The sequence below is a fragment of the Sebastes umbrosus genome, chromosome 2, assembly GCF_015220745.1.
Source record: "Sebastes umbrosus isolate fSebUmb1 chromosome 2, fSebUmb1.pri, whole genome shotgun sequence".
In the NCBI taxonomy this organism is placed as follows: Eukaryota; Metazoa; Chordata; class Actinopteri; order Perciformes; family Sebastidae; genus Sebastes; species Sebastes umbrosus.
In genome coordinates this window covers 24,788,710-24,806,443 of record NC_051270.1, presented here as the reverse complement: position 1 = coordinate 24,806,443, position 17,734 = coordinate 24,788,710, and the positions used below count along the sequence as shown (strand labels likewise).

The 17,734-nt window shown below is 40.1% G+C and overlaps 2 protein-coding genes across 3 annotated transcripts; one reads left to right on the top strand and one right to left on the bottom strand.

Annotated features, from left to right (window-relative positions):
- The first annotated feature begins 1,219 nt into the window (after positions 1–1,219).
- On the top strand, positions 1,220–10,695 carry eif3jb (eukaryotic translation initiation factor 3, subunit Jb). Of its 2 annotated transcripts, XM_037747303.1 has the most exons (8): positions 1,220–1,375; positions 1,533–1,624; positions 6,353–6,410; positions 6,528–6,631; positions 7,551–7,644; positions 7,764–7,934; positions 8,054–8,127; positions 9,485–10,695. In XM_037747303.1, exons 1-8 carry the CDS (start codon positions 1,363–1,365, stop codon positions 9,611–9,613), a joined length of 735 nt encoding a protein of 244 aa, XP_037603231.1. In that variant the 5' UTR covers positions 1,220–1,362; the 3' UTR covers positions 9,614–10,695. The 2 variants fall into 2 exon arrangements, with proteins under 2 accessions (XP_037603231.1, XP_037603239.1); XM_037747311.1 differs by lacking the exons at positions 1,220–1,375; positions 1,533–1,624 and adding an exon at positions 2,092–2,505.
- LOC119474922 (cartilage intermediate layer protein, nucleotide pyrophosphohydrolase) lies at positions 10,088–17,104 on the bottom strand. Its single transcript, XM_037747289.1, has 9 exons — positions 16,987–17,104; positions 16,032–16,202; positions 15,379–15,432; positions 15,009–15,272; positions 14,720–14,896; positions 14,041–14,346; positions 13,799–13,907; positions 13,525–13,673; positions 10,088–13,386 (listed from the first exon to the last, which is right to left on the bottom strand). The coding sequence occupies exons 2-9, from the start codon at positions 16,096–16,098 to the stop codon at positions 11,024–11,026; spliced, it is 3,489 nt and encodes a 1,162-aa protein (XP_037603217.1). The 5' UTR covers positions 16,099–16,202; positions 16,987–17,104; the 3' UTR covers positions 10,088–11,023.
- Between the last annotated feature and the right edge of the window lie 630 nt (positions 17,105–17,734).

Sequence of the window (17,734 nt, the reverse complement as noted above, 5' to 3'; positions counted from 1 at the left end):
AACCCTTATCACAACTCTTCCTCATCCATATACCTCCCAAAAATATATTTTTTGTATAGCTTTTTAAATTGATTTATATTTGTGCTCCGCTTCAACCCATCACCTAACCCATTCCACAAATCCACCCAACAGACTGAAATACACATACTCTTCTTTGTTGTACGAACACAATGCTTTTTAAAATTCAATTTTCCTCTTAAATTATAACCCCCCTTCCTGTCACAAAACATTTTTTGAATATTGCCCGGAAGTGAATTATGTCTTACTTTGAACATAATTATTGCGGTTTTAAATTTGACCAAATCCATGAATTTCAATGCATGTGACTTTAAATACAGTGTGTTCGTGTGTTCCCTATATCCCACATTATTTACTATCCTGATTGCTCTCTTTTTTTTGTAGTATGCATAATGGTTGTAAGTTGCTTTTATAAGTGTTACCCCAAACTTCCACACAGTAATTCAGATATGGTGATACAAGTGATATTATGAGTAATGTACAAGGTTCTGACTTTTTCTGTAAAAATTATGATTATAATTTTGATTTGTTTTGCACAATTTAAGACTATACAACATAACAAAAGAAATAAATGAATAATATAAAGTGCAGGAAGAGGCAGAAAACCCACTGGGCTTATCTGAAGCCTTCACCTAGAGACACGATTAATATAAAACAATAATATGACCACATAATAGTGATAACAAACAATTAGGACAAGATATATATAATAACAACAATAACAATACAGTTAATATATTAAAAAAGACAAGTGTGTGTGTGTGTTGCGTGGAAGTGTATGGTTAGTGTTTGTGAGGAGGATATTGTTTAAATATCTATAAAGAATTCTGGGCAATCAAACAACATTGTGAGTGGGAAAAAATAAAAAACATAAAAACAGATACATGGAGAACATGGGGAAAAGCAATTACAAAACAGCAATTAAATGACCCTTTAAGCCACTTTTGAAACATTTGACAGATGAACAGTTTTTTGATAGATGTGAAAAGCTACTCCATAATTTGGCTACTAGCTCATAATTTTAATTAACTATCTAATTTTACTTAAATCTGAAAATGTTGACTCAAATTACCATTGTGTGGACGATCTGTTGAAATAATGTATATATATACAGTAGTGTTGTCACATAACCCAACCCCACACCATATCATCCTCCTCCTGTTTACCACTTAGGTTAGTTATCAGTGTCATGTTGCCTGTGAAGCAGCCCAGAAGAGATAAGCGCACGGAGTGACGTCATGGAGGTGGGAGCTGCTTCTGAACGGCCAACTGGCTGCAGCTTCACTGACTTCACTGTTCACTGAGAGGAGCTGCTGAGAGACTGTCAAACACAACAGAGCCAACATGGCGGATTGGGGTGAGAAACTAAGTTAGGGAGAAGAACAGCTATTATCTACATCATTTACTTTGTCAACAGTCTCAGATTTTACTCCCGTGTGTTGTCTAAACTCACTGGTTAGATGTTAGATGGTGGATTAATGTAATACATGTCTATTGGTGTCGTTGTTTCCCAGACGCTGAGAGCTTCGAGCCGGAGGAGGAGAATAAAAAGGCGGCAGTGATGGTGGACAAGTGGGAAGGAGAGGACGACGACGAGGATGTTAAGGTACGTTAAAACACACTGGGGTTGATTTAAAGACAAGCCTCCGTGTGTCGGGGTTAAGCGAACAGCCACCATGCTGCCTGTCACTCCGAACCACGGAGCTAGCTTCGTGCTAGCTGACGAGCTAACTCATGTGGCTCCATCTGGCAGCCTGTAGTAACGCCACTCTAGCTAGCTTAGCTGATGCTAACGCTGACGTGAACAACACAGTGCATGTTAACGGTTGTTGGGTTAAACTTAATTTCTGGACGCTCATAATGTTTGTTTTTTGGAAGCTAATAATTAGCATCCTGTAGTAACTCCACTTTAGCTTATCTTAGCTTAGCTTAGCATAGCTTAGCGAGCTAATGCTAACGTTAGCCACCTACTCGGTTTTCAACTGACGTAACCATAGTGGTTGTTACCATGACAGTTAACGTTACCATGACAGTTAACGGTTTCTGGGTTAAACTTAATTTCTGGACGCTAATGATGTTTGTTTTTTATGTGGGAGATAACAATTAGCGATGTAGTTCTTGGGATTAGTCGGGCTAAATGTGGATAACGTAGCTTGAAGCTAACCCCTCACCGGGGCTAACTAGCTCCACATATCATCTGGCGTCTGTAAAATGAGCTTTAATGTCGGGTAACCTTGACTACGGCGTCGTTAGGTGGGTTTGGAGTAGTGTGGATAACATGTGGTTAAACGGGTTTCTCTCGATTGTACCCACAGTTTGTTGTATTAAATGATTTATAGGAGATTAACATCCCTCAGTTTGAGTTAACATGAGGCGGCCTTAGCTTTGCTAACCAACTTTAGCTGCAATGAGATGAAATCATGATCTGGGTTGATGACTCAACTCCAGCCGAGCAGCAGCAAGAGGAGGCCTAGAAGCTTCCTAAAGGTAGGAGTAGGGTGATCTGCTGTCACTGAGGTTGTTATTAGATGATTGTTGACATGGTTGCTGTCCAGAAACCTCGGATTATTGACCCAGAGGAAAATGCTGGTATAGAGGCCTCTTCAATTGTTCAGTTTTCTGTCACATATGGTGCCCTAAACTAAAGAAACTGATGATTTCATGTCCTCCATGGTACAAGCTGTGGTTTTATTCAGCAAACAGGTTCAAACCAGGGTCAAAAATACAGTCATTTGTAATTTGATTGTATTCAGAAATTTGTATTTACAACAAATGCATCAGGTCGCTTGTCAAAGTTCATTGAGTAATGTGTGTATTTATATGTAAAGGATAGTTATTCCAGTTACAGTTTGTGGCATATTGAATTGTGCAGATAAGAGTAGTGTGTGGGAAAGACCTTTTAAGTGATTGAATGAAGGTAAAAGATAGGATTTAAATGATTTTCATAGATTACGTGGATATTTTAGAAGTTCAGTACACAATTGCTTCTTTAACTTGGCTGTTGCATCAATCACCATGACTAGCAGCACTTTCTTCAGGCAGTTTCAAGAAGGGCTGGTATGGTAATTAACTCAATATTAACATTTAGATTTTCCTATCACAATATGGAAGATGTACGCCAAATCCAATAAAAAAAAATACTGATGTTTTAAGCCAGTGATTCCCAAACTGTGTACGTGGGCTCCGCTCTGGTGGTACACAAGAGCCTTGCTAAAGACCTAATGATTGGGATGCACCGATCCAACTTTTTCAGTCCCTATAACGATACCTGGGCTTTGAGTATTGCCCGATACCAAGTACCGATCCAATTCCAATAAATTAGCTGTATGCCTCACTCTGTGGAAGTGACTGGGATCACTATTTCATGTGTAAGAAAAACATCAGGCTTGAATTAAACATTGCTTTCCTAACTTTGTAAAACAAAATGTAAATACATAGATATAAATGTCCTGAATTGTAATTTATTAAAATAATGGTATGCGATTCCAGATCGGTCCATTGGTAGTGATACCCGATCCATCTATTTGAGTCTGTATCGGTGCAATCCTACCTAACAATTGCACTCCAGCTGGCCCATGTCCTTAACTTAAAACCAAAAAAATGTCATTTAATTTTATTACAGACAATAGTTATTTATTACATGGACACATCACACAGGGCTCCAGACTAACTAACTAATCGGTTGCACTGGTGTGCCTAACTTTTTCATTTCGGTGCACCAGGACAAAATTTAGGTTTACCCAAATTTTTCACCGCACCTTTTGGTGCCGTAATAATATATTTTAAGCGTTTTGTCATTTCCCATAGGCCTACACTAGTGATGTCATGATACCAGACATTTAGGAGTCCCAAATTCCATGATTCCCTACCAATTTGATACCACGGTATAAAACAAAAGTAAAACTATAAACCCCATGTACTTCAACATCCTCTTTTATTACTGTTTACATACTGGTTTTTTTTTTAGGGAAGTTAAACAGGTCTCAATTCCCTCTCTATTATCTATTTTCTATTGCTCTGAAAACAACTGGATTTATTGAAGTTAGGCATCTTACCCGTGACCGGGGAGACGTGGTTGAGCGGTGCTCCTCCGGTTATGCTGGACTGGACTGGGGACAGGTGTAACGGGCACTGCAGCATTTTTCTTGATGAAAAAGCAATCACTAGTTCTCTTTATTTTGAATTACTGGTAGGTTTTATGGTTGTGATGTTGCTCGAGGAGGTGTAGGCTACAGGCTACACAAAGACAGACCTGTCAGGCGCAACAGTGCAGCCAATGAAAATATTTAGTCGCACTCCACAGATTTTTGGTCGGATATGCAAATCCAGAATTTGGTTGGATGTGACATTTGACACAGCATGAACTAATAATGTTAGAGTTAGATAAATGCGGTATATTGGCGAGGTGGCTCTTTCATTATTGGTATCTGCAGTGGGAAGTAGTACTTGGGAAATATGATTTGCTACATGGTCTGGAAAATTTGGGAACCTCTGTTCTAAGCAATGAACCATGTTTCCTTGTTAAGTATTACATGAGACCAGATTCTTTAAATGTGTCAAACAAAAACTTTAATTTTGTGAGTTTTCAATTACAGCTTGCTCAGATTCATTCATTTAGCAACAAAAATTGTAGAGCAATATGATTACAATCTGATTTCACTGAAATTTGATAAATGAGGATATTGAATAATGGCCCATCCCCGTCATCAAGGTCTTTATTGGTTTGTCAACTTTGCATACTTTTCTTGCCTTAATGCCTATGGACTGTACCTGTTGCATTGATTTAGGCTGTTAACCTGTCTGAACGCGTAATCATACAATGCTGGAATTAATAGGACAGTATGTGTTTTTGTATACAGATAAGTATGTGTTTGTAAAATTAGGAATGTTTATGTAGTTTTTTGCCATTTATCTGATTTGTAGTATGTGTTTGTGTTTAACAGGGTACCCGTGGGGTCTTAAAAGTACTAAAAAAAACATTGAATTTAATATTCTCAAAATAAGGCCTCAAAAGAATTGAGTTATTTCCTTTAGTAGGGTTGAATAAATACAGCGCTGCATTATTTGCTCAGGCTAAAGAGAATACACGTGAATGATTGTCCATGGCATGCAAGAGTTTGCTGTGAGTCAAGTTTGATTACCTGCAGCCTGAGCAAATAAACTGGTGATAATGACACAGTATCCGCTGCCTTACAGAACAATGCAATGTAACTGCTAACTTCATGCTGTGTCTCATCACAGTTACTTTCCACCATTGGTAACTAAGTACATTTACTCAAGTACATTTGAGGTACTTGTAACATTACTTTACTTGAATATTTCTGTTTTCTGCTACTTTATACTTCTACTCCTACTTCTCAGAGGCAAATATTGTACGTTTTACTCCACTACATTTAGTTACTTTGCAGATTAAGATTAACAATACAAAACATAGTCAATAAATAAATTGTACCAATTAATAAGGCTGTATTGGTCCCAGGGGAAATTCACAAGCTACCCACCAGTATGTAAAGTAATATATAAGATATATAGATAAATTAAAATTAGCTCCACATTTACCAGCTGCAACATTAACACAATGAACACATGAATACGTCAATACTTATAATAATATAATATATTAGCCTATGTAATAAAACTTATTTATCAAAACACGTTGTTTTCTGGTTGTATTATAATCTCAAAAGGCGTATTAAAATCACTAAAATTGGGATCGGCCACCGGATTTTTGTTTTGTATCTTGTCATCTTTTTAGCTACTTAGGAGTTTGCACAGCTAGAGTGGATTGCTGCACTATCTGATCCTAATCTACTGCATGCTATGCACGTTATCTTTTTACATGAGTAGCTTCAGTCAAATAGAAGCTTTTGTGACTAAAAGGTGCTAAGTGAGGTCATGGAGAGAGGTTGGGGCTCTTTATGTGACGAATACACATAAAGCTTTTTCATTTTATGTTATTAGATTACACACACACACACCTTACAATGCTATTGTGTATTTAATATGAATGTATTATAGTAACATGTTTTATTAAATTTAAGTTCTTGGTACATAATTCTTTTCTAGGGCTTAAAATCAATACAGATTTTCCATTATATCCTTCATACTTTTGTTAGTAAAGTCGCAAAGATGGCATTAAATTTAATTCCAAGGGGTATTAAAAAGGTCTTAAAAAGTCTTAAATTTCACTTGGAGAACGCCGGGGTACCCTGTTTAAGTTATGAACTGTTTGTGTGTTATATTTGAATAACTCAAATGTTAATATAACATTTTACAGTTTGCCTTTGTATCTTGCTCAATAAAATGGCAGCTATCTCACCTTTTTTATTGACAGGACAACTGGGATGATGAGGATGAAGAAGGTGATGCGAAAAAGGCACAGATGAAAAAGGGTATGCATTTAATTTCTGCCTGTTTCACAAGAACATTATACATTGTATGTTAATAAGTGGCAAAGTTGTCTGCTTTTATTGCAAATTCACGTGTTACTTCATTATTTAAATTTTTAGATGCAAAGGTTTCTGACAAGAAAAAGCTGAGTGAGAAGATCAAAGAGAAAGAAAACCGGTTAAAGAAAAAACTACAGGAGCAGCTGAAGAAAGAGGAAGAGGATGTGAGTTTATTTTTACATTTTTTTTTTTTACCCCTTATGGCTTTTATTTATCCTTTATTTAACCAGAAAGGTCCCATTTAGATACAGTATCTCTTCTGAGAGCGCCTTTAACTTATGTACTGTGATGTATCTCACAGTGAAGTGTAATATTGGAGCGTTGTACAGTTACAAGAGGGATTTAAATCAAATCCTTCACATTTGATTGGACCTCTAAAAAGTTAAGAGGACTGTTAAGACAATGGGGAGCTATAAAGAACTGTTGGCGCCACACACACACACACACACACACACACACACACACACTCACACACACTCTCTTACCTTGCTCACCTGTTTTTTGATCTGGTGGAGGACGAGGGAGAGATGAAAGAGAAACTTTTGCGATTTTCAAACGGCTCTGTGGTACTGCAGCGTGGGCAGTACATACAGATGAACGGCGCCTGAAGCCCCCCCGCTCACCCGACGGCGAAAGTCCGCCGGTCGTGTCGCATCATCATCTGGCGGTCTTTTGCTGTTTATCTGCATGTACTGCCGCCCTGCAGTGACACAGAGCCGGTTGAAAATCGACAAAGTTTCCCTTGAATGACCTAGACCCCTCTCACATTGTTTTGGAAATGAAAACAATGTTTTTGCCCATTGATATCCAAACACACATCTCTTCCTGTCTCTCCATATTGCTCTGTTAGCTATTACGATCCACAAACAGTCAAGGGCAGTTTTATAAATACTCTGATACTGATTTATTGACAATTTGGCATATAACAAGAGATAAATGAACAATTAACAGTGACACAGGATTAAAACTGGGAAATTTTATTTTTTATTTGTTATTAATTAGTTTTATATAATTCACAAACTGTTGTCCTCTCTGTCATCTCCTAATGTTTTAATTTTGACTTTTGGACATCTGTTATTACAGGAAGAACTCACTCATGAAGAACAACAAGCAGAGAAGCTAAGAGTGCAGAAATTACAGGAAGATGCAGACTTGGAGCTAGCAAACGATGCTTTTGGTAAGACATGATCACACATAAAAAAATCAAATATTAGTCTATATATAAGTATGGCTTTACATCTGTGACTCTTCATGCCCCTTTAAACAGACCTCAAACTGTCTTTTTTTTTATTTCAGGTGTCAGCAGCACTTCAAACAGTGTCACTGGGATTGACGCTATGTGTCCATCTTCCAAAGACGACTTCACAGAGTTTGAAAAATTGTTGAAAGAAAAGATATCCCAGTTTGAAAAATCTGATCATTATTCAAGTTTCTTGGATTCATTGTTTCGGGAACTCTGTATTTCATGTAAGTCTTTATATGTATTTTTACACTTGTTTACTATAATCACCAAGTGATTGCAAGTACCTTGCATTTCAATCAAAGCCGGTTTAACCAACAACTATTTTTCTTTCTCCCTCTTACAGTGGAAGTAGAGGACTTGAAGAAAGTCACTAATTCCCTGACAGCCCTACTTAGTGAAAAACAGAAACAAGAAAAAGTGAGTGACTGCATGCTTGTATTTTCTCCTATTAATTCTGAGCTGTAGTTTATGTTCAGAAGGGGGTGCTGTTTACCTAGCACATTCACCTGATGTGTCATAGTAGCTCATAGTAGAAATCAACTGTGGTATGCCCAGTCTTGTAGTTTGTTCTTAAACTATGGGCAGAAATTATGTCACTAGAAACTGAATAATTTAGATTTTGATTTGAATTGCTCAACATGAATAATTGCATTAAAAAACAGCATCTGAATAGCATAATTTGAAATTAAATGTATTAGTTTGGAACTGAATTCCAATAATCTTGAAACTGAATGTAATATCAAATTGAATTTCCTCTGAAACTGTATTTGATCCTCACTAAATTTGAATTCACTTCTTATAATTCAATTTCAGTTTACTGAGACACAAATCTGGTCGTCGAGGAAGAGCAATTGAGTGCAGATTCACAGAAGTACTGGTTCATGTAGCATACGTTGTGATAGTTTGTTTATTGATTAAATCCTGACTCCAAAGTGGTAGAAAGGAAGGTCCGTCTCCGCAAAATGTGACGGCTACAGTAGCTTGGAAAATAGACATGAGGCACTGAATTTGATGAATTTACTGTTAATCAGGCCACAATTGAGACAGCGGCGGGGAGTGAGGTAACGTTAGACAGAGGGACTGTGGGGGTGCTCCAGCTTGATAATACCTGTCTCATTTGGGGTCTGATAAACAGTAAATTCAACAAATTCAGTGCCTCACTATTTTCCAAGCTACTGTAGCTGTCATATTTCACAGAGATGGACCTCCCTTTCTGACAGTCTGGATTCAGGATTTAATCAATAAACAAACTATCAAAATGTATGCTACATGGACTAGTAGTTCTGTGAATCTGCACTCGATTGCTCTTCCTCGACGACCGGATTTGTGTCTCAGTAAACTGAAAGTGAAATGTGAGAGCTGAATGTGGAATAATTGAGGGTTGAATCATCAGTGAGGATCAAATACAGTTTCAAGTTTATTGGAATTCAGATTCAGTTTTTCAATGCTATTATCCAAGATAAACAATACAAATTCAAATTGTGATTAAAATTAAATTTCTTTTAATGCAATTATTCAAGTTGAGCGATTAAGAATCAAATATAAATGATTCAACTTCAGTTTCTGACACATATTTCTTCCCAAATATTAATTTGGTTTCTATACTGAATCTAACAAGTAATATTTGTTCATTCAAGTGTAACATGTAACATGCCAGTTTCCCGGCTAAATCGATTTATGATTTAGTTTTGTTGCACAGATGAACCAGAGAATTTGATATGTATAGTCCTATATAAAGTACTTCTTTTAAAGTGAATTTTATTTGCCTTTACAGCAAAACAAAGGAAAGAAGAAGAAGAAAGGGGTCGTACCTGGAGGCGGATTGAAAGCACAGCTGAGAGATGACCTTGACTATGCAGAGTTTGATGGTGGCTACGCCCAAGACTATGAGGACTTCATGTGACACTGGCTCCATCACCACTGCCCTTTCCCCCTCCCAGCCCTCAGAAATGCAGCTGTACCTTCTCATGCTGTCCAGTGCCATCCTGGAAAATCTGAACTGTGTTTTGCCCCCTTCATTTTGCTTCAATGACCAGAGGGACTATACCAGGGAGCATCCAGTCTCACCAACTCTTTATGTTCATACATATGGAATTGCCTTTTCTCTGTCTCATTCAGCCTCGACTCACACATCATGCATTCTGTTGGGTGACCCAGCTTCAATGGAGAATACATTGTAACTGCTGTTGTCTGAGTTTTGCAGGGCTCATTTTTTATTAAACGTTGCTCCTGTTAAAATGGCAGATACAGTATTGCAGTTATAAGTAACAGTGACATAGAAACACAAGGTTCTATGCAAATTCTTTAACCAGAATGTCATGTATATATTATTGGTCTTGCTTACCTGTGAATGGTTCTCTTACAGGAAAGTATATAGTATCTATAACTTTGGTTGCCAAATTCAGAACAATTATTCATTACATTATTCATCTTTATCTCTGGAAAGGTTTCATTGTGGGTGATTTTGAGACTGACGCAACATGTAAGTAGTAGTTGTAATTTTACAGAGAGCACATGACATTCACTGTAAGGTAAAAGGGATAGACAAGTGTAATACATGTGACTTTAAAACCTCACAGCCATTCTCTTGATACATCTCTGGAATATCCTTGAAAATATGGAGCAAAGAGTACTTATAGGTATTTTTTGTGCATGACAAAAAAAATGTAATTTACTAATTTGATTTCTACTAATGCAGAAAGAGTATGGATCAGGCAAGTGGATTAACTTGCTCTGACTGGTCTCCTAATCATTGCTTCTGCAGGCTTGTATCAAGTGTGATGAGGAGCGGGGGCTTATGGGCTTCACCCCACCATGTCTTCATATGGGCTACAGTTAGTTGAAAGGGGCGTATTTCTCCTTTTTCTTTTCAAGCAATCGACCAGTTTCAATATTACATGGACAATTGGTTACTCACAATGTGGAAGATACAGCATCTGCAGTGTTTTATAAGCATCTAATTTAATAAATCACTGGTCAAAAGGACAAGTTGTGTTTCTGTTCTTGTTTACAACAGTGATGAAAGAAACTAACACTGCACCCTGATAACTAATTTTTAAGGCATGTGTAATAAATACTCTATTTACAGTTTCAAGTAAATATTCACCACAGTACAGTTGAAAATTTAGGGTAAAACAGAAAACCAATGCAAAATATTCCTTGCGAAGAAGCTGCAAAAAATAAGCCTAACTTTGTTAACATTCACTTAATTTGAAAGAAAAGTCAATATAAAATGTTTGTATCAAAACACAATGTTAACCTTATCCACTCCTCTCCATTGCAGGTGTACAGCCTTCACCTTCAGTGTTGTCGTTTAGCTCGTGGTCTTTGCGCGCCGTCCTGCGGGATCTCTGGTGCTACGTCTACGGCTGCTGCGGGGTGCGTTGGCCCTCTGCCGGCGTCGGTTCTGTCTGCCTTCTCCTCTCACCACGCTCGTTACCGTTTGTTGACCTTGATTAATCTGCAGGGCCTGGAAGACACTCTGGCGTGTCACCTCACGATCTCCACAGGTGAACGTCAGCGCTACGCCCTCGTTGCTCTTCATGACACGAGATGTACCATCAGAACTGCCATCGAAGCAGCGTCCAAGTGCAATCTCTTTGGCTGCGCGGGGATCTTGGTCTGTCACCGTATAAATCCCGTAGTTGTGGCCCAGGGGGTCGAGAGGTGCTAGCATGGTGAACTCATTGGTGTCATTGTTGACGGCTAGGGGCAGATGGTTGACCAGATACTCCTGAAGCATTTGGTTGACCTGATCTCTCTTACAGCTTCCTTGTGGAATCACCTTCACCAGGGTACGATCTACACGTTGCTGATCATACAGCATCCCGCTGCACTTGAACTCCAGGCACACAGCTGAAATAGTTGCCTGATCCATGTCACGGATGCTGCGAGTGTCTCGGAGGCCGTACAGCTGGCCCTGCGTCTTCGGATGGGTGCCACCCATGTTGCGGGACCGCACATTGAGCTCATGTGGGCTGATGAGTTTGACTTTGACGTAGCAGGCCCGGTATTCCAAGGGCTTGGGCCACCAGCTCAGGTAGTCCTCTGTCCAGCTCATTGGGTCGTCTTCATTGAACGGCACTGTGTTGTAATCGTAGCGGTCTCCTTCTACTCTTGAGAAGCGGAAGTGTGCCGCACTGAACGAGGCCTCCTCGCATTCTCTCAAGTTCTCAAATGCGTACACTGGTCCGTTGCTTTCCTCGGCTGTGTTGGGAGTTGGTTTTGCCACATTGATGCTGAATGCAGTCGCCTTCACTTTGGGGTCTTCATGGTCAGTCCGCCTGTAGTTCAGCTTACCCAGGAAAGGCTGGGGCACTCCAATGAGGTTGGGATTGAGTTTGGGAGCAGAAGAGACTGCCTCCAGCTCCTCTCCTCCAAGGTTGGCCATGACATAGGCAGAGTAGGCATCAGCTTTTTGTTCATCGCAGAAGGCGGGAAGACATGCGCCATTAGAGCCAGTGATGACACTATCAAAACGGCCCCAGGCACGTGGGTTAGTGGAGTAGCCAGCTGTGGGCTCCATGTTTATAAGACTCACAACAACCCCCTCCACCTGCTCACTGGGCATGAAGCGATCACTGCGGAAGGCCCTCACTTTAACATAACACCTGCGGTTCTCTGGGACGTCCAGGTTAAAAAGACGTCTCTCTCTGATCTCCATGTTACCAATCAGGAAAGTTCGCTCCTCTCTTTTGCCTCTTCTTTTCTTCTCCACCTGCAGACTTCCTTCCTCCTCCCACAGCCCAGTATCAGGGTTCAGTGACCACAGCTTCATGGTGTCGAGGTGCTCGGACATCTTCACCTGGGCAGAATCCAGGAACACCTTCACTTCACCTGCGTTCAGGGGTTCATTGTTTTCTTCACCCCTAAAGTCAACGGAGAACATCCCATAGGTTCTCAGCGGCAGGGTATCTCCTTCATCTCCTACAAAGTTGAGATCACTTTGAGCTGCAGCAGCTGTGGAGACGTCTCTGGGGTCGAGGAACGTTACGCTAGCGCTTACATTACCGGTGAAGACTTCTCCTTTTTCCGTATAGAAGGCATTGGGAGGAATCTGGATTTGAACCATTGCCTCCTGGCCCTCCACCTCCCCAAGCTCCAGAGTGTTGGTTTCTGTAGAGCTGATGGTCACAGGAGCTTTCTTTCTAAGAAGTTTGATCTCATAATAAACAGCCCCTCCTCTGGTGTTAAATGGAAGTACCTTTGTGGTGTTGATAAATTTCTGCATGTTGTCCACAAAAGTCAGGACTAACCTCTCTGTGTCTGGAGGAACCTGGATGGAGAATGTACCTTTGTAGCCTGTGCGGCTGATTCGGACTCCATTCATAAAGACATGGCCAAACCTCATTGGCTCACCATTGTCTGCAGCAATGGCCCTACCGTGCACAATGGCCTTGGTGTCGACACATTTCTGGCAGCCGCACTCAGTCACCGCCATGGTGGGTAGTTGGTAGCCCTGGCATGTTAGCTGCCTCTCTTCCATCTTTTTGACTCCGCAGCAGTAAGCCACTTTGTCTTTGCACCTGATGCCATTGTCCAGCTGTCCACTACATGTTCTTGAGGGGCACTTGCCCACATCATAGTAGATGGAGTCTGTGCTGTTTTGGTAGCAGTCATGTGGAAGACGGATGAGGTGGGATTCAGGCTTGGGATTACATGAATGCTCACCTCTACCTGTGTAAGAGATGTAGCAATCGAAATGTTGATTTAGTTTGATCATACTGCCATCTTTCTGATGTAAAATACAGTATGAACCCCATTGATAGTACTCTATTCAATGCTCACAGATTTATAAATTTATCTACAACATACCTAGGACTTTGAGTGTAGCTGGTTTGGTCTTAATAGCCCCAGAGGGACCACTTGCTGTGCAGTAGTACTCCCCAGTCTGTTCAGGATGCAGATGTTTTAGGACCAAGGTGCTCTCAGACTGCTTTTCTAGGAGGCTGTTGTTATGAAACCTGTTTGTTCACACAGAAGAAAAGAGAAGCAAAATCATTGAATATACCATATTATCCAGACATTAGATGCATCTATGTGATTCATTAACATTTATGGACTGTAATTTCACTATTACAAGTCCTACCATTGGAACTTGTCTGGTTGTGGTGTTCCTGCCACTTTGCAGCAGAAGGCAGCAGTTTGCCCCTCCCTCCTGACCTTGCTCTCAGGGCTGCTCAACACGTGAAGCTTCTCTGACAAATCACAATTGGAGGTAAAGGAACACGTTAACTATTTGCTTCCTTACATGCTTAACAAACTTGTCAGTAACATGCAGCTAAAAGTGAATTTTTTGCAATCAAATATTTTGGTGTAAATCCACTGTACCTATTCTTTTCATCTGGACGCTGAGGACAGATGTACGTTCAGCACTAAGGGGCACGACAACGCTGAGGGTGGTGTGGCCCTGCAGGCTGAATGTCAGGGTGGTGTTGCCATCGGGGCAGATACCAGGGATGCGGAAATGCCCGTTGTGGTCGGTAAGGGTGAGGAGTTTGCCAGAGCGAAGGATGGTAGCCCCTTCAGCAGTGAGACCCCCAGCACCACGAACAGAACCCAACAGGATGTGTTCTTCACACATACATGCGTCACACTCAGCATTCATCTTCCCCATCACACAATGCAGGGAGCAATCTGAAGAGTAGAATAAAACCAGGTTAGTCATTCTGTGAATAATAATATTAATAATACAAGAGAAGGGTCTGTCTGACTAATGATTTATGCTTGTGGCATCTGCGAGGGTTGTGAGTGTCCATACGGCCAAAGTGACATCACACCATCAGATACAGCCCTTAAAATGCATATCCAACTTTTCCTAACTACGTGAACGTGGATGGGCGGAGAAAAAAAAACTTTGAGCTTTGAGAAGGTCTGTTTGCCACGAGAAAAATCCCACACCTAGTATAAAAGTTCTAAACGTTTCATCGTCACAATTCCACGTCAGTTCATGTTCGTGAGGTCGTTCTTGCAGAAAGCATAACGGAAGCTTAAACCAGGGATAGCTCACCTGGTTCTGGGCACTCAGGTCCATCGCATGCCTTCCCTTCCACTTTAGATCCACTGCAAGGCATAGAGCGAGATTGGCAGATTCTGGAGCGCAGTTGGACCCCCACCTGTTCACAGAGGGCAGGGCATGGGCTCCAGTCTGACCACGGACCCCAGTTACCCTGAATGTTCACACCATCTGTTGGAAAAGTGCAAATAATTACCTGAAAAGAAGGATCTCTCTTATTTGCTGGTGTATCAAACCAACTTTTGGTTACTGAATGAATATTAAAGGTGTTCCGAGACTGAACCTTTGGGACAGAGGAAACGGACTGCGTAGTTGGAGCAGTTGCGTTCAGGACCCTGCTCCTCATTGAGGCACCAGAAGCCCACAGTGGGGTCTGCATGGACCGTCTCCCCAGTTTCACGGGCTGGGACCCATTCAGTGGTTCTGGCTTCGATTGCCCGGGGAGTCTCACACACTCGGGCACGGTAGTAGAAGCGAATGGCCTCCAGCTGCTCATAGTCTCCACGGCCCCCAGGGTGATCAACATTGAACCATGTGGTCCACTCGTCTGGACATAGTACAAAAACCTTTTAGGAATGCGACTCAAACCACCAGAAAGAAGGCCTTATTATAGTTATGGCTATATATTTGGTTAAATTGGGAATAAAAGTTACCATCAGAGTGGTACGCAGCAGGAGATGACTCTTTGTCGTCTCTTCTCCATGATCCTACAAGAGACGAATACAAATGTGACACATTTCTTGGATTTTTATACCGTCTAACCACATTAATATCTGACAACGCACTTTTGTTGTCACTTCTCCAAAGTAACTGAGTTGTATTTATCTCAAACATGAAATCAAACCATTAAATATCTAAAATCATGTTGATCTTGAGTATAATGTTTCTGTATCTGAGTGTTCGGCTTGTGACAACTTTTAAAGGAGCAGTGTGTAGGATTTGGCGGCATCTAGCGGTGAGGTTGCGGATTGCAACTAACTGAAACTTCTCCCGTGTGCCAAGCATGTAGGAGAACTACTTTTCAGCTGCAGGTCAATGTTTGCAGGAAAGACAACTAAATCACACATTAACATTCAATTTTCCTTTGACTGTACATTTTCTGTTTTATCAGCCTGCCGCTCATCCTCGTATTGCAATGCAACTATGTGTCTGTGTTTTGATGTGTATACATTTGCAAGTGTCCCCATCTGTTATTTAAAATGTGTATGTATGTAAATGTGTGTATACGTTTGTAGAAACGGTGTTGTGTTTTTCAGTACCTACTGTATGTGCCAATAACAAGACTGCATATCGGTGATTGACCCACCTTGAGATGTAACAACAGCCGCTGTGGTGATTCCCAGGATGAGAAGAAGAATTGGCCTCACCGACATTCTCACACGCTGCCGCTACGTCTGACCCTTGAACTTTCACCCCTCCTAATGTGGGTTTCACCCCAGGAACTCTAAAGAAGGTTGTGTCCAGCAGCAGAGCCTCACTGGTGACGGTACAAAATGGTGAAACAAAACAAAAAATGTTCAATGTTGCATTTCATTTTTCTTTAAGTAACACAACGCATACCTTGCATACCTGTAGATATGAGTCAATTAGACTTAAAAAACTACTTTCATAACTTGTGTTTTAGTGTTTAACTTCACAAAAGTGAATAGTTCACAACAAAAATGTTTCTTTAAGGATAGATTCCATCATCGTTGTCTATTTGGGTGAAAAAACACGGCCGGACAGAAACCCCCCACTCAGATTACACATCTGTGTTAGCCATCACCATTTGTCACTGGATACTCAGACATTTCAGCATCCACTGACGAAATAATCCAAACACCCACGCACACAAGGTTTGCATTTGTACAAAAAAAAAGTTACTGGCATAATTGTAAATGACTAATTTGTCACCTTTGCTTTAAATTAAAAGAACACAAAGGATATTGATAAAATGATTAGGATTGGGCAGCCTGGATTACATGCAATAAATGAGAGTGCAGTAGTTACAATAACAGCTGTTAACAGACATGTTACCAATCTGAAGTGATGTATTTTACATGATAATTCACATTACATTACTGCAATATACTTATTTTAAATGTAAATCACTAAATCAAAGGACTTTTTCTGATTACATTTTTAATCATGTACATAATAAATTGCATGATTTGGGAGTTGCTTTTAGATTGTGCTATTCCTCCGCCTATATCATTTAAAGTACATGGTTAGCAGACTGATATGAACACATGGACTGATTTCATAATCTGTTTCTTTCTTACCTTTTTGTTGGGTGCACTGAACTCCTGGTTTAAGATTATTGTGTAGGAACGTCCTTCTTTACTCTTTCCCTCTTTTTTCTTTCTTTATATTTCTCTCACACATCTCTCTCCTCCTCTGTTTTTCGCTCTGGTTTAACTCACTCCTTCACAGTCTCTTTTATACCTCTCTGCCTCCAGCACCCCTCCTTCCTCTCTCTGCAGTGTGCCACAGTGTCTTTTGATTGCACTGTTATCTTTATAATTTATCACAATCATTGCACAACCATGACGCCCAACAGTTACTAGATTGTTGTTGCGTTGTATCAAAGCAGGGCCGTCAGGGGGTCTGAGTAACAAATGCTGGTGTTAATAGATCTGATACATCTTCAATCACACAGAGGTAATTTGACACTGATTTATGCCACCAACACCACACAACCAAAAAAAACTCACTTAGTGTTACTATCGGCTGTCTAAGTAAACTAAATCTTAGTAAACCTTCACAAGGTGGTGAAACTAATGTTATCATCTTTGACTAATACAATACTATGACTTTTTTCCATGAAATTTTTCGACATGCTATATTATGACTTTTTTCTTGAATTTTTTTTACATTTTATACTATGACTTTTTTTTCATGAAATGTTTTAACATGCTATACTATTACTTTTTTTTCATGAAATTTTTCGACATTTTAAACTATGACTTTTTTCCATGAAATTTTTCGACAAACTACATTGACTTTTTTTCATGAAATATTTCGACACTA